The 23,319-nt window shown below is 39.3% G+C and overlaps 1 protein-coding gene across 1 annotated transcript; it reads left to right on the top strand.

The window, feature by feature from the left end:
* The first annotated feature begins 14,632 nt into the window (after nucleotides 1-14,632).
* Nucleotides 14,633-23,319, top strand: EMC7 (ER membrane protein complex subunit 7). The gene is made up of 5 exons (XM_005149272.3): nucleotides 14,633-14,970; nucleotides 17,932-18,051; nucleotides 19,992-20,130; nucleotides 20,668-20,748; nucleotides 22,848-23,319. Exons 1-5 carry the CDS (start codon nucleotides 14,732-14,734, stop codon nucleotides 22,998-23,000), a joined length of 732 nt encoding a protein of 243 aa, XP_005149329.1. The 5' UTR covers nucleotides 14,633-14,731; the 3' UTR covers nucleotides 23,001-23,319.

Here is a 23,319-nt window from a genome sequence, read left to right as displayed (position 1 = left end):
TGCAGTTCCAGGCTGCTTAATAGTGCTTACAAATTGTTCCTGATATTAAAAAAACAATTAGCATCAGCCCTACAGGAGCTTATCTTCTGCAGTAAGGTATAATAATCTTCCCCTTTCTGTCGGCTGCCTTATTGTTATCAGAGGCTGCAGTTTTAACGTGGGGTGCAGGAGGGATGAGAGAATAGGAAAGGACAAAAAAAAGTACTGATATAGTGAGATCAGTCCCACTGCATTGTACTGTACCTATCTTAAAGCAGGCTCTATTCTCATTTTGAGGTGTATGAGGTAGGCAGTTTTGGGGTTACAGGCCTCTGTGCATTTTGCATTGAAGAAATAAGTTTGAAGTGCTGATTTGTGGTATTTTTTGTCAGGCATTTTCTTGAAATAGCGGACATTTTTGTGTGTAGAAACTTGAAAGTGTCTTTGTGTAAAGCTTATGCTTTTCAGCTAGCAAGCGATTGCTTTTGCCAGTTCATCTTGCCAGATCTTCCAGTTTTTCAGAAGAATGAATCTCTGTCTCGGTGTGGAAATTTGCAGCTGTATTTTGTGCCCAGTTTGCTAGTACAAAGGAAAACAGGTTGTTTATAGTCAGCTGTTTCAGAATACAAAACCATGCAAATCATGCTACTGGTGTGAAATTAGTCCAACTTTTGTATATGGCAAATTAGTTTATGAAAGCATTTGGCTCTTGTGTGAGGAACTTTATGTTGAACTGATGCTGCATTGGGGTGGGGGGGGGGGAAGAAAACTGGTTTTAATAGCCTTGGTAGTGTAGTTTAATTTACCTACCTTCCTACACACAGTAATCTTTGTAGGCTACAGGTAAAGATTCACTGAGAGAATAGATAGAGCATGCTTGTATTTAGTCTCAATCCTAATACACAAACCAAGCCATTTAGAGTAGTATAATAAAAGCACTATCAACACAAGTATGTAGTTTCTCCCTCCTTTCATTCTTCAGTGCTTAATGATGTGATTGCTTCCTCTTCTGGTTGGAACATAATGTGAGTATTGTTAGAAGAGGGGAGAATGAAAATTCTTGATAAACCTGAGGGCTAACTATTTAACATTATTCACTTTGAAGCAATTGTGAACATTTTTCCCTCTAAAACTTTTCACACAAATTTTGTTAATAGCTACTAACTGAAGTGGATGCTCATGGCTGTAAGTTTGAGTTTGAACTTGATTGGAAAAAATACTCTCACTCTAAATACCCATAGCTGCTGAATTAATTTTTTTCTATGGAGTACCAAGTTGGGCTCTGTTGCAAACCTGCTGTACAGGAGGCAGGAGGTGTAGCACTGTGCCTTAATGCAATGGAATAGAAATAATCACACAGCCTTCAACTGTTTCAGAATATTTATGTTTCTGACTAGAATCTGACTAGATTTTTGTAGTATATATGCAGATTGTAGCTGCTGATCACATTGCTATAAAATGAGGTCTGCTTATTTGGATTGAATGTGATACCTCGTTTCAGTTTCGTACAGATCACTGCTTCAGTTCACTTGGTCATTACTTGAGCTACAGATAAACAACCGTGGGGTTTGCTGTAACAAAATACAAGGATGCCATATTTGTGTTTTCCACCCCCACTCCCCTTAATTTTGGTGCTTAAAGCCATTTGAATTCCTCTTGGGAAGTAACAGCTTCCAGACCACATGAGCACATGATGAAAACAGCTTTACAATAACTTTTTTTTGTAAGCACTGTGTGTATTGTGAAACAACTAAGACAAATCTGAATATCAAGGTGTTACATTCCAAGACTGCCTGCTTTTGTGGGTGTAAATGTTGGAATACATACATACCCTGGCATCATACTTTAAAGTGACCTGCAGACAGTTTCAAATAGCTCTTATAATTTAGGTCGATGTCTCTTTTTCAAGCTGTATTTAATCTACTGAGCTTCACTTTCAGAAAGTCTGAATTGTGTTTGCAACTTGCAATTGCCACTTTCACTCGGGATGGATTGAAAGACTTGGACTGAAAGACTCAGTATGTCTTTGGATTGAATTGATTGAGAGAGTTGGTACAATTTCAGCTTCAGAAAAATAGCTGGTCTTTTTTGTCAACAGGCTTTCATTATGCCTCTCTTCTGCCTGAGACAAACTTGGTTTCTGCAAGAGTTTAAATCATTTTTAGCGACACTTTCAGAGGAGGATTGCCACATCCAAGAAGCCTGTGGCATGTTTGATTGCAAATGGAGAAGTTGCACAAATACAGCCAGTTGTTGGGAGAATGTATTTCATTACTGTTGAGTTTTCTTATCACCTGTGAATCAGCTGTGGTAGTATCTTGTTGGTTCAGATAAAAGTGGAATGATGGATTGTTGGGGAGTTGAAATCTTTACGACTCTTGGCTATAAGAAACCAAAAATGCTATTTCTGTGCTGATGAAACTGCTACAATGAATGCTGAGAAGAGCCATTTGCCATGTGCTTGGTTTGGAGGGCTGAAATATCTTCTTTCTGTGTTTGCTAATAGTACTTTGCTTTGAAGCTGAAAGGCATAGACATTTATGTGTGCTTGTTTAAAACAAGTTTCTGACTGAAAAGGAGAAAAACCTTTGCTGTGTTCATTTCTGGATGACTGTGCCACCCCTGTTCTAGCTGCAGAAGAAAGTAAATAAAATTCTAAAAATATAACGAACCATTATTGTGCAAGTAGTGGTAAAACCTTATTTTCCACATTGTAAGTTCCTGGCTATTACTAGTGGATCAGGACTAAAGAGTAACTGGCAAGTTCTGTTCTGTGCTCTGGTAAGTCTAAAAGCTTGACGCTTTTTAATCAACCAGAATGAGTGACAATCTACAGAAGTATTAATTCTGGAGTAATTGTGTGCCAGCAACCAGCATTAGAATATGAATAAGCTGGGTAGCTGGTTATGAACTGAACTATTCTCCCAATTGCATGAAGGAGTAGTGCTGCAAGGGGTCCCTCCTAAAAATAGTGGTGGCATCGATAATCATTAAAGGAGGTTGAAGGCTTGAACACAGGCCAGCTGTCATCAGACTGTGGCTAATGTATGCATTCCTGGTTATGTGTTGGTGTAGGGAATTGACTTGCTTAAAATGAAAACTAGGGAAGGGGGCTGTTTGTTTTAGATACAGTACAAAAATTCCCATCACCTGAGAAGGGTGCCTATGGATAGAGAGATTCAGGTTTGATGATACAGGAAGTCATTCCAGTCTTGTGCCTGATTCCACAGCAATGAGACACTTTGCAAAGGAAGGCTGGAGACTTGATGCTTGCAAAGCAGTCAGGTTTCTTCCCAGTTGCTGCTTTCCCACCCCTCTGACGTGTTGGAGCACATCTGCTTGGCAGAGATCCCAGCTCCACATCAACCTTGTCACTCATCCAAGTGAGAATAAAATGCCTTCATATTTGGCACACCTGGTTTCCCAAGTGATGTCTTGTACCTCAAGTCTTCCAGGTTCTTGTTACAAACGAAATTACAGGCTTAGTGCCATCAAACTGTGAAAACTTACAGGCTTATACCTCTGAATAACACATGGCAACTGTGGATGCTACCACTTTGTTTAACCCTTACATTAACACTAAAGAAGCAGAATGATACACACCAATGGCTATTTCAGTCACCAGATTTCAGATGAGGCTGTTAGGAATGTTTGTGTGTATGTGTATAAATGGGCTTTAAACATAAATATTCTACCAGGTATTAATTAAAAATGCCGACAGTTCTGAACATTCACAAATGGTGGGCTGGTGGCTATTTAGAGAGTAGTCCTGCTTAGAGGTGAGTGGTTTATTTTCCCTGTTATGCACCCGTCCTGCTTGGGGAGGTGAGCAGAGTGAGGATACGTCTTGTTGACACAATGCTGTGTAAGCATGCACATGCACTCATTGCTGTGCAGAAGTGTAATTTTTACACTGCCTTCTTCACTCTAGTGCACTTAGGCTTCTGTTGGTGGCAAGTCTCAGAACATCTGCAAAGGGATTCTTTCCATCTCTTAATTCTTGATTCGAAGAGCAGCATCAGTTGCTCTCCAGCTGAACAATAAGCTTGCTACTAAAGCTAAAACCAAACAAACCTCACCAAACAAAACTAGTATTTTTGTTTCCAGTATAAAGTAGTGCTGTGGCCAGGTAACAACAAATGTTGCTGTCCATTTTTCACTAAAAAGGAGACATATTAATGTCTCTGAGTAAGAGGTCTCTGGCATTACAGATTTATTTTTTTAAGAAATAGTGCACTGTGATCTAACAGCTTACCTTCTAAATTGTCAGAATATTCGTGCATGACCTCAGCCACCTTACTCTGAAGAGCTGTAAATAAGAGAACGCCCTTGGAGCCATCTTCACAATTGGCAGTTTGCCTACCTCAGCCTTTACCCTGGGGACTAGTGAGGCGTATTTCAGCATTTATCTATGCAGGCTTTGGCATACACAGTTCTGATACGTGCTTCCTCATTTAATAGTTCTGTGTGAGCTCTGGAAAATAAGAATTTAGCCTCTGGTGACTCACTCACGTCTGGTTTGGATTAAATGGTTCTCATACCAAGAATTCTGCTTATGTGACTGGAACTGCAAGACCTTATCTCTTCCTCCATAACCTCACTAAATCTAAACCCTGATCATAGTAGGCTCCTGTATTGAGAAGTCTGTTTATCCGCAGTTCTTGGTATCCTTATTAACACCTTTTTTTCTTTTCAAAATGGATTGCTTTGTGGTTTATATGTAGCATTTGATTATCACTGTTTACCTTCTGCTGGTTTTCATACCTTAAAGCGGGTTCTATCATAAAATCACAGAATGGTTTGGGTTGGAAGGAACCTTAAAGATCAGCTGGTTCCAACCTTCCTGCCATGGGCAGGGACAACTTCCACTAGACCAAGTTGCTCAAAGTCTTGTTCAACCTGGCCTTGAACACTTCCAGGGATAGAGCAGCTGCAACTTCTCTGGACAGCCATCCTCACAGTAAAGTATTTATTCCTAATATCTAATCTAAACCTACCTTGTTTCAGCTTAAAGCCATCACCCCTTGTCCTTCACTACAGTCCTTTGTAACAAATCCCTGCTCAGCTTTCTTGTAGTCCCCCTTTAGGTACTGGAATGCAGTCACCCCAGAGCCTTCTCTTGTCCAGGCAGAGCAACCCCAGCTCTTTCATCCTGTCTTTATAGGAGGGATGTCCAGTCCTCTGATCATCTTTATGGCCTCCTCTGGACTCGCTTGAGCAGGTCTCCATCCCTCTTGTGTTGGGGGCTCCAGAGCTGGATGCAGTACTGCAGGTGGGGTCTTAGGAGAGTGGAGTAGATGGTGAGAATACCCTCTCTGGATCTGCTGGCGACACTCCTCTTGATGCAGCCCAGGATATGTTAACTCTGAGGAGTATCTCCAAGACACTGCTGCCCACGTTTCCTGGTGTTCAGTGTAACTGTCATTTTTCTGATGTTTATTTGATGTTGTCTTTTGGCAGGAAACATTCAGAACTCAATCTGATTCAGAACTTGAACTGATTGTAATGGTCTAAAACAGTTTTTGACTTTTTGATAAAAGTATAATTTGCAGTGGCTTTGCAGCAGTATAACTGAATTTTACTCTCAACAATGAGACTTGAGTGAGAACTGGAGTTGGGTGGCTCCAGCAAGCCCTACCTTTTGCTTTTGCATCCAGCATCAAGATAAAAGGAAGATAAGCAGTAATTACTGCTCTAAATCAGCTTTTGAACCCAGCCTCAACCACAGCTACTGTCTCATAGATAGCACTTTTTCTCTTCAGGGCACCACCAGCACTCAGTAGTGCAGAGGTGCAACACTTGTGGAGCAGCTGCAGCACTGCTCCATGATCTGCTGCTCCCAGATCCTGCTTCAGACACAGGTTTCTCTGCCAGGAAAGTAGGAGACCCTTTTGCTGAAGCCTCAGTAGGATTCTTTCTTAGCAGAGCTTCCCTTAGAAGATGTTCCAAACTCTCATCTAAAGTTGTGTCTGTGATTCAGTTATAGAAGAACCTGTTTTTCTTTCTGTATGGGCCTCTCCTAGGTCAAGATGCCGCTGTGTCCTTTGTATGCCATGAGAATCTTCTCATTTTAAATGCACAAGTTCAGACTTTATAATCTCCCTGTGTTTTGTCTGACACAGTCTGTCCAGACAGATAACTGGCTGTGTAAAAGCCTGCAGTAGGACTTGCCGGTAGTCCACCTGAGCTTGAGCTCTCTGTGGCCTTGATGAAGAATGTTTCTATTCCAGATACCTGCATTACAGCCATTAAAAGGTCCAGCTGCTTTTTCATCCAGCATCATGCTGAGAAAGTGATATAATATAGAAGATTATCCTTTTGAGATGAGCAGGTTAGTGGGTTTTATTTAGTTTGTTGTTTGGTGGTGGTCTTTTCCTCTTCTTTCTGAAGCAGGTATTACCTGAGGCCTCACTTTGTTGATACATATTTTTTGGTGTTCATGCACTTTTTCTTCCCCCTTTTGTCCTCCAGTTCTTGCATCAGTAAAGAGTAGCCAGGATTTGATTTTTGCCTCCCCTTTTCCATTCTTATTTTGCATGTCAGTATCTAAAAGCATATCTTCACCCTTGCAAAAAGTAATTCTAAACTAGACACTAGTCTGCCATCTGGAGTGAGCACCACTTTTAAGATGCTTTACTGAGTTCTTTAGGTTTGAAGGAGACAGTAAAAGTTTATAAATTAAATCTTGCAATAATTTTTATGTTGGTTGTTACTTTATTTGCCTAAAAGTTTGCTATAAAAGTTCTAAAAGTTAAATACAAAATCAGGACTCCTGCTTTCTGTGGCAAAGCTGCTGCCTTCAATGGGCACTGTATTTCACCAGAACTATATGGAACCTCCCAAAGAAGCCTGCTATCAAATCCACTTACAAATATTGAAAGCAGGTAGCTAGAGGGGGAAAAGAGGTCTTTGAAGATGATTATGCTCCTTTTTTTTTTTTCCCACAAACTTAAACTATTACATGAGAAATGTAAAAATGGCCCATTATTGCATAGATCAAAAAACGAAGGGGGAAAAAAGCATCCAGTCCTATGAAATATATGGAAAGTACAAGACTTCATGTTGCAACTGGAAATATATTATAAAGCTTGTATTAAGAATCTAACAGTTATGTAATTTAACCCCTAAATGCTGATCTGAGAAATGCCAAATCCTGCTTCAGGCTGAACCAGGAACTGGCAGGCTGGGGGGTGGGGGGAAGCCAACCAAAAAATAAAAAACCTCTGAATAGAATATAGGAAGAATCACTGCACTCCCATGGGATATTTATTAACCTCTAATCTAGGGCTGACATAGGTACTGTTTGAGTCAAACAGGAAATACTACTACTTATTGTAAAGTTGCTAATCATGTTGCTTTAAAGAAGCTGTTTAACACATTGAATAGCAATGTAACAAGGCATAGAAAATTACCTTGTTTGCCATTGATAAATGATAGATAATATGTGCAGTTCACCGCAGTGGTTCATTTGAGCAGTTCTCTGTGAATTACTAACTCAGGCTCATCAAGGCATGTCTTTACTTGCACAGTCTAATTCAGCATAAAAGCCCACACAAATAGGACTGTATTTTAAAGATAAAAACAGGTTTCATATTTAGTTTTCTTACAGTGTAATAGAGGTGTAATTCACCTCCAAATTATTTCATTCAGATAAGGCGAAGATTCAAGGGTAGGACAACAAAAATTGCTTTTTTCAAGAATAGCTTAGAAATAGTTACAGAGGAATCACAGGCCAATACAGTGAAACAGCACATTAGGAAAAAGCTTTTGGCAGTTCTTCAAAGTGTTGAATTTTGAATTTCAAAGAAGCACCAGCTGGTAAACTCCCTCAGGTATCACTGTGTAAGCGTGAAGTTATATATATAAATATCAAATACCAGTCTTGTACAAGAAAAGTACATACCTAGGAACCTAAAGCCAAGAAAAGTTCTCAGCTTCTCAAGAACAGCCACAATGTGTTTGTCTAAAAAACAACAAAAAAAAAACCTCAAAGAAAACAAAAAAACTTCAACCTACAGCTTCTGCTGGAGATGATAAACAGTAGGAGTAGCTAAAGCTTCAGAATAAAACCCAAGGCACTGCAGAAACACTTCTTCATTTCTGAGATCAAGAACTAGCCAAATGAATTCAATTATTCCATAATTTGACAATTCAATTATTTGACAATTCAAATTTTTTACAAATAAGAGGAGTTGAAGGGACAGCTTTGTTTTGCTTTGAAAATAATGCAAGTGCCTAGGTTTTACTACTTCATATTTAGTATGAATCCAGATTTGCTAGCAGTACACACTGTAATTGTTTTTGTAGCAAATATTTAATACACCTAAGAGGGTATCATCTAGAAAATGCTTGCACTAATTACAATCACTTTACTACAGTTTTAGATGCCACTGTAAGATATGTAAAATAAAGACCCCAAGAAAGCTAAGAAAAGGGGGGTTTTGAAATGGTACAGAGAAATCTTTAATGGCCTTTGGTCAATCATCCCATTGAAAACCTGCCTGAAGTTTCATGATAGGACAGAAATGCCTAAACTTCCAGCCAGAAGGAGGCTCTGTGCTGCTTTTGGCCTGCATTTCTAGTACAGAAGCAACTAGCATAATTTAAGCAACAATTTAAGGCTGTCTAAATCACAACAGGCCTTTGCATGTCTGACACAGGATTTCCCAGCCTCTCTGCAGGGCAGACACCTTACAGACCTGCTCTGACTCTGAATCTGTCAATTGGTTCCTGAACAGGATTCTCTCTGGTAGAACATCCCACCAAAGTGCTTACAGCTGCTTTGTGTTGCTCTGACCTCCTGTCTGATGTGAGTCTATTCTACACAGCACGTGAGCAGCTTCCTGAGTTCCTTCAAAGAAAGGAATGCTGTTTTGTGATGGTCTATTACCAGTACCGCAGTAAAGTGCGGAAAAAAAAAGTACTTCCGTATGTCATTCTGTAAAGGATGCAATGTGGAGGCCATCTCGTGGCACTATGGAAGTAGAATCTAGATGTAGAAAACAACACAGCATTCAGACTGCATACCAAGAAATAGGGGTTTAAAACTGCTTATAATTTTGGAAACCAAATGTCACAGTGATGTGTCATTCTAGTCTTATGCAATTAATTACGACTGGTGTCCATACAGGCAACACCACTGGAATCTGAGGACGTGTGTAGCACCATTCTGTGTGGCATTACTTCTTACATAGTCATCTTAATGAATGCTGTGGTTCTTAAATGTGCTGCTTGCATGGTTTATGCACAGTTGTTGCTTAACAGAGATGTAGGGACAAATTTTAGAGCGAACAGAAGCAAACGAGGACTGCAGTCAAAGTACTGTAAAACCAACTTTTGGGTTACCATCATGTTACACCTATATTTGTTCTGTGTGCAGGAGCGGGTCTGGAAATTTTTACAGCAGCAAAATTAAGCGCCTTTTCCCTGCACTTAAATCTAGTAATTATTTTTTTTCCCACTATCAAATAAAACTTGAGTTCAGTAACAATCAGTTAAACAACTGTAACCAGACAAAACCAGCTATCATCCAGCAATCTCAATGTCAGCATTTACTAACTCCCATGAAGAGTATACTAAAGAAGTATCCTGTTTATGGTTTTGGGCACATATTATTAGAAAAGTGGAACAAATTCATTGCTAGAGAAAAAAAAATCCTGAATTTGGAAGTGGAAAATGGAGGTAAGGTAAATTGGAAAGAGAAGTTTAATTGCTGTTGCAAAAGTAAGGTAGGACAATCCTGAGTACTGGAACACTGGGTTATGCAGTGCCTGCCCACCCCTGCAGTAACATCTTTCAGGAAAAAGCAAAGAGGATTCTTAATAAAGCTGTACAGTATGGAATTCGATAATCATAGAATAGTTAGGGTTGGAAAGGACCTTAATATCATCAAGTTCCAACCACCCCTGCCATGGGCAGGGACACCTTACACTAAACCATGTCACCCAAGGCTCTGTCCAACCTGGCCTTGAACACTACCAGGGATGGAGCATTCACAACTTCCTTGGGCAACCCATGCAGTGCCTCACCACCCTTACAGTAAAGAACTTCTTCCTTATATCTGATCTAAACTTCCCTTGTTTAAGTTGTAACTCGTTACCCCTTGTCCTATCACTACAGTCCCTAATGAAGAGTCCATCCCCAGCATCCTTATAGGCTCCCTTCAGATACTGGAAGGCTGCTCTGAGGTCTCCACGCAGCCTTCTCTTCTCCAGGCTGAAGAGCCTCAACTTTCTCAGCCTGTCTTCACATGGGAGGTGCTTCAGTCCCCTGATCATCCTTGTGGCCCTCCTCTGGACTTGTTCCAACAGTTCCATGTCCTTTTCATGTTGAGGACACCATAACTGTACCCAGTACTCCAAGTGATAATGCAGAGTTTCAGGGTACAATAAACCTTTTCTAAGCAGGCTGGTACTCTGAGGCAAGTCAAGACAGCAGCCTGTGTTCCCTTCTGCCCCAAGTCAGAAGTAGGCCCTTCTCAAGACATCTTATATTCAGGACAGCACAAAGACTGTGCCTGAATCCAGGCTGCAATCCTAGCTTTTCTGTCCATGCTTTTATCTTAAAACGTTTCTAGTGTAGCTCTGTAAATTGCCAGTAGATGGCATAATGATTCCATGCTACAAGCAAAAGAAAATCCCCACTGAAGGAAATACAATGCACAATTTTTGTTACTTCTGTTTAATGGTAGTAAAGCTCCTTGTGAAGAAGTGAGCTCAGTAAATGAGTTAGTTCGCTGTGGCCTTTCACAGTGCTTCTAATGCTGAATTCTTCTATCTACCTTCAGTTTATGTATTCTCATAGGTCTGCTTGGGTGGGCATTTTGATTTCTCGCTTTTAATTAGTTTCTAAAAAACAGTAATAACAAAAAAGTAGGTATGAGTTTTCTGATGCACATCTCATTTATTTTTAATAATCAGCCAGCTCTGTGTCTTTGCTTCCACTGAAGTTTGTGAATGAGCATTGCTCACCTGGTGTACTGGGGGACTGACTTAAAGAATACAGTAAGATTAGAGGCAAATGGCTGAAGCTGCTCTCTGCTTGTCTGCTGAAAGTCAACAGCTCTGCTTATTATGGCCTGAATTACACACAAAACAGATTGTGCACTGCTGCTGTTTGTGGTCCAATGTGTGTGCAGTGTATTAAACCGGTATCAGTGACAGAATCATGCTATTTTCACAAGCAAATACTTACAAGACTAGCCAAGGTGCTAACAGCTTTACAGAAAGAGAAATTTTGTGAGCAATTGCATTGAACTGTTCAAAGGTAAGTTTAAATGCTTTACTAATGGTGAAACGTAAGCAAGAAATGCATGTAGCCAGTTTTGCTAGCATTCTGTGAAAAGGATTCAGCACAAAAGTTCTGCTACTTTTCTGTAAACTTCTTTTGCCCTTGGGAAAAATCCCTCCCTTCCTACTTAAGAGTACCCACCAGCATCAGAGACCACATGATAGCTCTGTAAACAGCTATGGGTTGGTTTGGAAGGGACCTTAAAGATAATCTAGTTCCAACTCCCCTTGCCATGGGGAGGGATACAAGGTTGTTCAAATCCCCATCTGACCAGGCCTTGAACACTTCCAGTGAGGGCATCCACAGCTTCTCTGGGTAAACTGTTTCAGCTTAAAGCCATTACTCCTTATCACATGCTATGATGCTCATGGATTTTGATGTTGCATTCAGGGAGCTAGGAGGAATTTAATGGATCTCCTCTGCTTTTTTTGGTTTGTACTTGAAACCAAAGGTGACAAGATTCTGAAGATACAGATTTCAGTATTATCACTGTGATAGCACTACATTAGTCTAGACCTCCTCTTTGTTCAGCCCATTAAGGACTGTCAGTTTTCATCCATCAGGCCAACATTCTTCTGCATTAGTGACAGCTGGTTGAAGTAACTCTGACAAAACCGAGAATATGCCTGTGAGTAGGACAGAAATTTTTAGAAACGTGCCAATTTCTACATAGCTGTTACTGAAGGACTGAATCCATCAACAAAGAGACAGTTACCAAACATGAAGGTCATCCTTGACTGCACTTTCAGGTGGTTGATAGAATTGCTCAGTTACTTCAACTGAACTGAAGCTATTGCGTGGCAGTTTTATCTTCCTCCTGATCAGGGATTCACTCGACATCAAGCTGTAGACACAACTTTGATAACAGTAAAAATTCCTCCCAGAAAAAAATCCCAGGTAGAGTTTCCCAGATGATGTTCTAAGAAAATGAATATAGGTTAAATTTTGATAAATTTATACCTGCACAGCCTTGGTTTTGGTTTTTTTTTTTTTTTTTGGGGGGGGGGGGGGGGTGTCATTGTTTGGTTTTTGGTTTTTTTTTGTTAACATTTGTAATGCTTTTGTTCTGGGATTTGTTCTTTTTACCTAGAAGGCAAACACCCACAGCATGCTATCAAACTCACAAATAGCATTGTGCAATCCACTCAAATGAAATGCTATTATAGCTAGTCTTAATCAAAACAGACAGCAATCAACCAAATTAATTCTCAGTTGTGTACACTTAAAAATTTGCTAACTGATTTATCTGTTTGTATGAAATTGAACCATTAATATGTAAAGAAGTTAGACAGTGAAAGAAGGGACCATTTGCCTACAACAAAAAAGGTTGTGTGCCAACAGAACTATTCAGAACTTAGCATATATAAAGATATGCCTCTGCAATGAAAGCTGCATCCACTTTCAGGTGCAGGATTCTAGCCAAGATGCTGTTTAAATAAATTCTCAGTTTATTTGCAGGATTATACAGAGAGAAAAGCTTCTTGGATTAAGAGAACAAATTAAGTTTTCTTCTTTTGGGTTCACAAGGATTTAAGTAAAGTAACTGTATTATGTATGTTATAAAAATAAATTATTTGGTTATGGAAATCCTTAGAACAGGAGGGCACAGCCATTCTATGTGGTCTGAGAGCATCCCAAAGCAGTTCCCTGGGGATGCATTTTTATACTAACGCCATATAAAAACTAGTAATGTGAGATACTACTATGAAGGCAACGTCTTTCTGTTGTGTTAGACTGGAAACGGTGTTGCGTATGGCTTTAATATAAATCCTACTGCCTAGTGATCTGACTGATAAGTACTTGCTTCATTAAAAAACAACCAATGCTCAAAGTTATTCAATTCAGAGAAGCTACTTTCTAACACTCTTCAGTTCCAGCATTATTTAGGCTTCCACCCTCAAATCTCCTGGATTTTCTTGCTTTTGTGAGTTTATGTGGCAGCAGAACCTTATGGATCATCTGTCTTCCTGGTTGTTTCCTAAGCAGAGACACCTGAAAAATACTACCAGAAAAATAATTCACATTATTCCACTCACATGGGGTGACAGACACTTTAACAATCATCCTAGTGTAATAGTTTTATTATCAGCTGATGACCAGGTTCATCGTCTCTCACATAGTCATGCTTAATAATGTTTTCAACATGTTCAGTAATTAATTCTGACATAAGAGAGGTAAAAAGGAAGTATAGCCACAATGTGCCAATGAATATGCATGATTCAGCAGGGCATGCTGGTAAATAGGGGTAGAGAAGGTATTACAGCCCTCTTGGTTTCTGCTGTAACTGTGCCTACCTACTTAGCAGCTTGTCATGCTAGTGCTTGTACTGTCAACAAGTTCTAGTTATTAGTCAGAAACTGCAGTGCTATAAATCATTGGTTAAAAGAAGACACTTTAGGCTTTGATTTTAATCTTTTGTGAGGTTTTTGTAACCTCCTAGAAAAAGCTTTATCATTACATTTTTAATTACAACTATTAAGATTTAATTTAAAACTGTTTTAATTGTAAGTGAATACACCTTTTACCACAGAAGATGTATCTGCTTCTCACACATTCACATTCTTGTAGTTCTGTGTCCCTCCACATTTCAAGTATCCAATTCTTAGAATCAAACAGCTTGGTGAAGACCTTTAAGTTCATCAAGCCCAAACGCTACCCCAGGACTGCCAAGACCACCACTCAAACCATGTCACTTATGGGCCTCATACACACGGCTTTTGCACACTTCCAGCGATGACGATTCTACTGTTTCCCTGAGAAGCCTGTTCCAATGCCTGATCACCGTTCTGCGGAAGAAATTCTTCCTTATATCCAACCTAAACCTCCCCCGGTGCAGGTTGAAGCTGTTACCTCTTGTCCTATTCCTTGTTACCTGGGAGAAGAGCCGGCCCCACACACCTCACTATAACCTCCTTTCAGGTAGCTGTAGAGAGCAGTAAGGTCCCTCCTTACCTCACCCTTCATTCTTACTCACAACTGAAAAAGGAGCCCTACCCACACCCAATCCCCTTCTCAGGTTGGAAGAAGCGAGCTGGGTGCGGGGACAAGTTATCTGCACGGCAGCCAGCCCCGGAGCAGCTACACCGGCCCTAGTGAGGGGAAGACAGCCAAGCAGCCTTGCGGGGCTGTGCCCGGGGTGAGAGGCCCGCCGCAGATCGTGCTGGAGGGGAACAACTTCCCTCCATACACAGACACAGCCCCGACGGAAGCTCCAGCCCGCACAGGAGGCCAGAGGCGCTGGGACTCGCACCGCCCCTCCCAAGCGCTTCCGCCACTCAGCACCACCCGGCCGCGCAGCTCCCTCACTGTTTGCCAGTGCACCTGACGTCACCCGACTGCGCGCTGTCCTCTCCCTGCCTGGAGCGCAGGCGCAGCAAGGTTGCGGCGCTGCTCCTCCGCGCGGTTTGCGCTCAGCGCATGCGGGAAGCCCAGCGCCCCGGCCCGCGCAGGAGGCGGCGGAGCGATGGCGGCGAAGCAGGGGCTTGCGTGCCTGGCGCTGCTCTGTCTTTTTGCGTCGCCGCTGCCCGATGGTGCCCGCGGCTCGGAGGCGGTGGGGACAGCAGAGTCGTCGGGCGGCGGCGGCGGCCCAGGGGAGCGGTTTAAGATCGAGGGCCGGGCTGTGGTGCCCGGGGTGAAGCCGCAGGACTGGATCTCGGGGGCCCGGGTGCTGGTGGACGGGGAGGAGCACGTCGGCTTCCTGAAGTGAGCGGCGGGAGGGGCAGGGGGTTCGGTCCCCCGCGGGAGGGAGCGTCTCCCCCGCCGGGTTTGGGCCCGTTTCTTTCCGTCTGCGGGTGCCGCTCGGAGGTACTCTCCATCTCCGACACACTTAGCATCTGTTGTGTGGCCGCGGCCGTAAGATGGCGGCCAGCGGTGGCAGAGCGGGATAGCCCCACACGAGTTAGGGGCCTATCCTGCCTAGGAGCGTGCGGCTGTGTAGATGCACATCCAGCCTCCGAGATGGGCTTTACTGGTACACTTGCGCCTTACCTTGTGAGGCGGTAGAAGCAGCTAGGCCTGTAGTGGGAACCGGTGTGCTGCAGGTATTGTCAGGCTTCTGCAGACGCAGCCAAATTGATGACAAGGGCTCCTGGCTTCTTAGCAGTTAGAAAGTTGAAACCGAGTTATAAGTAAAAAAAAACAAGCCAACAAACACACGTTTGCATTCAGTACTGGAGTACTGTGTCCTTGGATTTTGTGGGTGCAAATTGTTGCTTCTTTTTTAAAACCCTCTCACTTAGCTAAGAATTCTTTTATTCTGGAGAAATATTTGTGGCAGAAAGTTACAGTTGTAGTTACCTGTTACAGAACCTGTGAAAAACTTACTGTACCCGTGGAAGCCATTTTGAGGCATACGGCTTTACTGTTTTACACAAGATCATGCAAACGCATTTGGAAGCTGTAAAGAGTCACATTAGCTTATTCAGTCTCAGGTGGTTGTGGGTGTATTCACATCAGCAAAGGGTGTAACGATATTAAGGCAGAAAATGTCCCCAGAATTAAGATTTCTACTAATCTCATAGTTTCAATAATGGAAGGTAATTCCAAAAAATGTGTAGAAGTGAGAGAATTATTTAAGAAACACCGTCTCACAGTACCAGTAATTCTCAGTTCTTTGTGATAAAAGTTTAACTGGACTTTGACACCAGAAATTGTCAGTTAACACAACAGATTTTACTCTGCAAATCTGGGAGGAGTTTTGTCAAGAGTAGCACCTCATAAGCCGGGACAACCGAATTGTGGGAGCCTGGCATCATATTTAGGAGGTGATTTAATAAATACCATGGTGTTGGTAAGTTTCCAAATGCTTGGAACTCAAGTTGTCTGAAATGTGAGGAAATAGCCTTAGCTAAGAGCATACGATATATATGACAGTGTAATCTAGGTAGCAAGCTCTGTTGATCACATTAATTTGATATGTCTGTTTATGGAAGTATCAAATTATATTGATAGAACTCAAAGCCAAGCAATTAGTATTATGTTACTGAGTTTGATAATCATACCTGTAGATGTTGTGCTACCATAAATAGGGTGCATTTTAGCAAGAATGCTTTAATGTTCAGTAGCAGTTTTTTGTCCTATGTATTGAGCGTAGTACTGAGTGACACTACACTTTTAGTAAGAACTGTTAGAAGAAAGAACAGTTTTCTTAAATAACAGGTATTTCAGGCTCAGTAGAAAGATACTTCACTTTCAGTGATAGATTTAAATGTATTTGATATATCAGATTTATTTGTCACTATCTCAGGCAGGTTTTGATGGTATGTTAGATAGATGTCATTCCACTTCTCAAAAAGAGAAAAATGATCATTTGACATAGCAACATTGCCATTTGAGTATTTCAAAAGTCGTTCTCCAGTACAAGCATTTTTATACATCTGATTAGTTTTCCCACTAATAAAAGTGAAACTTTTTTCTTCTAAAAGGCAGTATTGAAGGCACATATATGAAGTGAGAATTTGCGTAGTCATAGAAATAAATTAAAAACCCAAAACCAAACCAACTGGATTTTGTCAAAATAATACTGTAAAGAATGAAAACTTAAAAGGGAATTCGTAGAGAAACATCCTTACAGAGGGTGCAGCATAAGATAGTGTAAGCATTCTTAGGTGTTCACATTATTAGTGAAACCCACCTACACAGTACTGTTCATATGCTTCTGTTTGTGTGGTGGGAAGGTCTTTATGAGAGAGAGAAGTTGTGTGAAGGACGTGAGGATAAAATTCTTTTTGAGGGTTCAGTGGTTAAGAGGGTTTATTATTTGTTTTCCTGATGGAAGTTTCTAATGTATCAGGTCTAACTTCCTTTTTTATTTTTCCCTTTGAACAACTTTTTTGTTTAAAATTTGGGTCTTTTAAGAGAGTTGTCTTAACCTTTTAAAGAGGAAGGGAACATAGTTTTTCTTCGTGGGAACCTCTTGAAGCATGTAGGAGGAAAACTACACGCTTCTGTACTTCATGGCAACTGGTGCTGAAGCTTTAAAGTATCTTTTTACTAATATTTTCACTGAGTATTAAAGCTTCACATTTTAACATAAAAGCAGTCTGTCTAAAATTCCCTTCTGTATATATCTTCGGAGCTCTTAGTTTCTGTATTGTTGTGATAGAGCTTTCTAGCGTGGGCTAGTCCTAAAGGGAGCAATTAAAAGTAAAATCCTCTATTTTACAATAAAGGCACAAACCACAATTTCTGTGCATTGCAAGTCATCTCTAATATCTACCCACACTGTGGAGGATGTCAGTTTTTATGTTGGTTTGGGGGTATTTTTTATGCTTCCAGCAGAAGTACTGAAGCAAAGTAAACTTCATTATATGTATTCTGTAAGGAGGAATGAATTCTGGATTCTGCGATCATCTGAGTACTTGCAATCTAGCTGTTTCATATATTACTTAGGTTATTAAATTACTTCTCCAGCAGGACAATAGCTTGAGAGCATAAGAAAATCCTTAACTGCTAATTTCAGCTACTGTTGTGGCACACATTGATGACCCTGAGGGGATTGACATTACAAGTCCTGAATGATTTAAGTTTTCCTTTTGGTAATCGTTATATGAAGATTTATAACACGAAATGATACTACTACATTTCCTTCTTGGAAAAAAAAAACATTTTCTAGTGTGGTGAAGCATATTGAAATGCAGTGGGACATTCTCATTTTTTTTTCAGGACAGATGGAAGTTTTGTGGTTCATGACGTACCTTCAGGATCTTACGTAGTGGAAGTTATATCCCCAGCTCATAAATTTGAGCCTGTGCGAGTTGACATAACTTCAAAAGGCAAAATGAGGTGAGCCTTTCCTGATTTGATTCTGGATTAATCTATTAAGCATACTTGACAGTGCAGTATGTAAACAGTAGTGCAGATCTGATGTTTCAGACCATATATTTCAGCTTTTAACATTGCTTCTAAGATCACACTTCTTAAAATCCAAAGTTTGATTTCTTTTTTACTTTCATATTTATGACCTTAAATAAGAGGGTATAGTTAAAAAGAGTTGTGTTTGTTTATTTTTATTTTCTTACACAGCTATCCTGAAAAAAAATCCAGACGTAAATCAGTTAACTACTTTTGCTAAAACCTTTTTTTCCTTTTTTTCCTTTTTTTTTTTTTTTTAGTAAATATTCTGTCAAGACATGGCATCATGACATTTTAATTCATTCTAATTCTAAATTCTAAAATACTTCTGTTACACCTCCATAAGATACTCCTTAGCAGTTACTGGCAAATGCTGGTAGTTGGCAGCCTGCAATATTTCTGTACCTTTGTTAGCCTTTTAACATTACAAGTGGATACTTTATTCCTATCAACTATAAATGTGCATCTGTAACTGCACACTATTCAGTAAGTAATACAGAAAAATAGCTATCTAATAAGGTGATTGTGTTTAAATGAGCAGATTTGTAGTTAATTTTTCTATTACAGGAACACGTGTTTTAACTTCAGGTTTGTCTTTTACAGTATCTTATAAAAGATACATTACATTTTAGGAGTACAAACATCAGTAGCAGTATTTCTAGGGGAGGTTAAAAATTGAAGTCTCAAACTGAATCAGTGCTAATAGTGCAATAATAATAATAGCACGATTTCTGCTTAGATTTATTTTTTTTTCCCAAATGTTATGTAATCTTTGGTTTTGTATTTTGTAAGGCAGTATTTCGGTGGCAGCAATTGATAAGTAATAAATATGGAAGGAACTCAGTGAAACAGACACAATAGTGTATATATCCTCTCACTTAGCACTGTTTTGGTATCTGAGAACTAGAGGTAAACAAATCTGATGTTAAGCAAATTACTAGGATGTATCTGCAGAGTAAAGTACTAGTTGGCTTGACGTCTCTACCAGACAAACAGGTGGAAAGTCTAATGAATACTGTTGGGAGGTGCATGAAAAAGTGTGATACGCAGGGCTTTTCTAAGGAAAGTTCTGCCTTAAAAATAAAAAAACAAAGCTGGAATTCTTAGAAAGAAGAAACACCATGTGAGTAATGGATATGTATGGATACTTGAAAACCTCAACTTTTGAAGAAAATAATAGTCATAAGGTAGGAGGGAAAGACATCCTGTGGATGAATATTTGGTGAAAATTTCAGAAGGAAATTGTAATGGGAAGAAGTCATCCCAAGAATTGCATGAGGCAGGTAAACAAAAATAATGAAAAGAGGATGAAGAGTGACAAAGTTAGATGATAGTACCAAGTAACTGTCTAAGTACTGGGCCCAAGTGAAGAGAACTGTTGAAGGACTATGGAAAGACCTTATAAAGTAATAAGGAGTGAGATTCAGTATTGATAAATGCAAAGTAAGTCATTTAGGGAAAAGGTAGTATTAATTTCATATATAAATAATTGTTGTCCTGTGCAAACTCTGTTTAAGCTACGCTACACTGTTCAAAGCTGTAATTTAATATTGTACCTTTCCTTGCTTGTTACCAAGATGGGATAAAACGTTCTGCAGAAGTCACATCTAAACAAGTAGTTCTGATGTTTCTGATACACAGTTCTGTTTTCCATACCAAGTTTCAGCCTGCTTAATAACTAGCTTGGAAGAAAGGTAAAATATCAGTACGCTGCTGAGAGAAATTAGCTTCTGAAAAGTGAAGGCTGGCTGACACTGCATAGCAGATAGTTTTGTTTGTATGCTGTTGCTGAAACTTTGGAATATTATAAAAAGAATATTCATTGTTTTGCTAAAGGTTGTATTTGTAATTATTTACATTTCGCGCATTAGAGCAAGATACGTGAATTACATCAAACCCTCTGAAGTTGTCAGGCTGCCATACCCCCTCCAGATGAAATCTTCCGGACCTCCTTCATACTTCATAAAGAGAGAATCTTGGGGATGGACGGATTTCCTCATGAACCCTATGGTATGTACAGGCAACACAAAAAAGTTAAAAGTATGCTAAAGATGCAAATATAGCTATTCTTCAGAATACTGAGAATAAGTTAATTGAGAAAATATGTGCACACTTTTCTGAAAGAAATTTGTTACTCCCTTGTTTTTTACTTATTTACAAATAGAAAGTTTTTCTATAATCTCTCCTCCCCTGTATGCCTACTCTGTTACTCTGTGTCCTTGAAAATAGCCCATGCTCTGGTTCCTTTGACGACATGATGCTCTTCTAATAGCATGGAGATCAACATGGTGCAGGATTCTAATTACAACAGTTGAAAGAGATAGCAAGCATTTGCTGTAATGGTCTGACTTTGAAATCTGTTATTTGAAACATAATACTTCCTTATCAAGTTTCTTTCCTGACAAATGGATTACTGTTCCCGGGTTACTGACTCAGAATGCAGTAGTGCTAGAATCTGGCTTTTTAGCTGAAAGCTTTATGTCAGTATGTCTGAAAATGTCTGGAGCAGTAAATAAGCTGAAGAAAGATTTGCTGTTTTCTATGCAGGTGATGATGATGGTTCTTCCATTACTGATATTTGTGCTGTTGCCTAAAGTTGTCAACACCAGTGATCCTGATATGAGACGGGTAAGTGTGTTCAATTGATGCAGACATAGAGAGCAAAGATAATGAGGTTTTAAGGTAAGAAAGGTAATAAAAAACCCTGTGGACTTCTAAGGAAGTCTTAATAGGCATAATTTATTCAATTAATACAGTGTTGCTGTTCTAACAGTGAATTCTAACATTTTCAACTCATGAATGGGCTGTTAAACAGTGCAACACAGAATTAAATTGTTTGGCATAGCTTTGAAAGTACCACAGTATGAACAATGTTTTCCAGAGTTTCTTTAGAGCAATAAGTACAGTTCCTCAAAGACTACTTTTTCTATAAATTTCCAGTGTATTTGTGTACTATGTTGAAATCTAGCAATTCATTTTTAGACATCGTTTCGTAAGTGTCATGTGGAGAAGAGTATGATGTGGGGTTCTCATGTCCATCAATCTAAACTGCATAGCTTACAAGACTGTTAAAGCCAAATGTCACAACAGTGTATATGATATGGAGTCTTAATGTAGTCATTAAATTGTCTTATTTATTGTCCTTTCATCATGCAAAATGCTGAATAGCAGAAGGCTAGGACAAAATGGAGATTCAAGGTGTTTGCTAAATCTTTTCTTATTTTTGGAAGTATTCCTTGGCTGTCATGGGTGGCTGCTTTTTAAGGGTTTGGTTAATTTAAACTCCTTTTCCTCTAAATGACCACTGTCTTCAGTAGTACTTTATAGGTGTCTGAGTATTTTATTTTTTTAAATTTAAAGTAATACCTATAAAAACCATATCAGAGCTATGAAATGCTCTTTTGGCTTTAATTTTGATCAAAAAATTGATACAAAGATATGTTAGCTATCCATGGCATGGTCTTCAAATGAGACTGAATTTTGAAAGTTTAATTTTTTTAAAAACCGCTTATTCCTTACTTTTCTAACTGATCTGACACTGCTTACAGACAGGCTGTTCTAATGGTAAACCATCAAAACTTCTGATGATTTAGTTCTTTGCTGATTGATATGACTTGTTAAGGAGAAATTTTAAGTTGAAGGAATCTTGCTTGTAATTTAAATTATCTTTAAAGAGTAGGAGAAGGTAGTTTTTAAGAACTCAATTGTAATGGCATTCTCTAGATGACCAGGTATTAAATTCTTAAGTGTATATCCAACTTCAGTTTGCTGTGGAGGGCATGGAGTACGTATTACATTTTTCAAGTTAGCTTGTTTTTTCCTTATGGAATCAGCACAGTATTTTATGTATAAAAAGTTAATGATTTAGTAACTGCCTCTTGTAGAGGTGTGAAGCACAGATGTAGTATTAGATGCAGTAGTAACAAAGGCTACAGCTCTTGCTTCATTTGTACTTATAAAATGCTTTGAGCTGTATCATTCTGAATGGTAACTAGAAGAGCACGGTGACAATTCCACGTGAAATTGGCAATTACTATAAGCATTATCACATTGTGGCTGTACAGTTCAGCAGTTGTACGCATTAAAAGTACTTCAGGGTTCATTGGTTTGTTTTAAACTGTACTAATTTATCTCACAAGAGCCACTGTGTTAAACTCTGAAGTTACATTAAACTTAGCTGGGTATATGGTGTCATTTAAATCCTTCCTTTCATGAAATAAAAGAAAACCTAACACTAACAGCTTAATGTTACAAAGTAAGGCAATAAAAATATCTAATCCCTTCAAACAGATTTAAAAATTTGTTAAATTTAGCATAAACAAGGCTAACTTGAATACACAAAAATATGTGAAAATTATGAGAATACAGATGTGAAAATCTTAACAAAAGCTAAAATTTTAAGATGGAGGAAAGTAATGCTAAAAAAAAGTAATAGCATTTTTTTCCTTTGGAAGTTTTCTTAATCAGGTGGTTGCCCTGTAAGACTGCTTAAGACATGGTTACCTTTTTCCATACATCAGTGCTTCTAGTTTTGGGGGTTTGTGTTTGTGTATGTAGCTGGGCATTTGGTTGTGGTTGCATAAAAATATGTAGTAATATGTACCCTAGAGAACAACAGATAGTAAAACGATATTTTTGAAAATTTGACATCTTCCTGATATAATCTTTTAACTGATGCCTTAGAAACAGCCAGAATTGTTTCAAGCTAATCTAATCTTTGCATGCAGGAAATGGAGCAGTCAATGAACATGCTGAATTCCAACCATGAGCTGCCAGATGTCTCTGAATTCATGACAAGACTTTTCTCTTCAAAATCTTCCAGCAAGTCTGGTAGTAGCAGCAGTAAAGCAGGGAAAAGTAGTTCTGGAAAAAGGAGGTAGTTAAAGTCTTCATCCTGAGCCTGAGTTTGCACAACTGTTTGTTATGTGGTACCATGTTTATTTGTGTTGAAAGATCAAAACTCCACTACTGTAAACTTTAATCAGGCACACAGTATGGTATGCTACAACTGTGGTGCATAGCTTTTTTTGTCAATATAAGCTGTTTTGTACTTGACAGTAAACAAGAGGATATGGCTTCAATACTGTATCTGTATAAAGTTATTGGTGACACTGAATTAATTATATTGTTCTGTAGAGAATTATTATAAATTATATGATGTACTAAACAGTAATAAATGTCTTAATCATAAGACAATGT

This window comes from Melopsittacus undulatus, chromosome 4 (assembly GCF_012275295.1).
Source record: "Melopsittacus undulatus isolate bMelUnd1 chromosome 4, bMelUnd1.mat.Z, whole genome shotgun sequence".
Taxonomy (NCBI): domain Eukaryota; kingdom Metazoa; phylum Chordata; class Aves; order Psittaciformes; family Psittaculidae; genus Melopsittacus; species Melopsittacus undulatus.
This window is presented reverse-complemented; position numbering and strand designations above follow the sequence as displayed.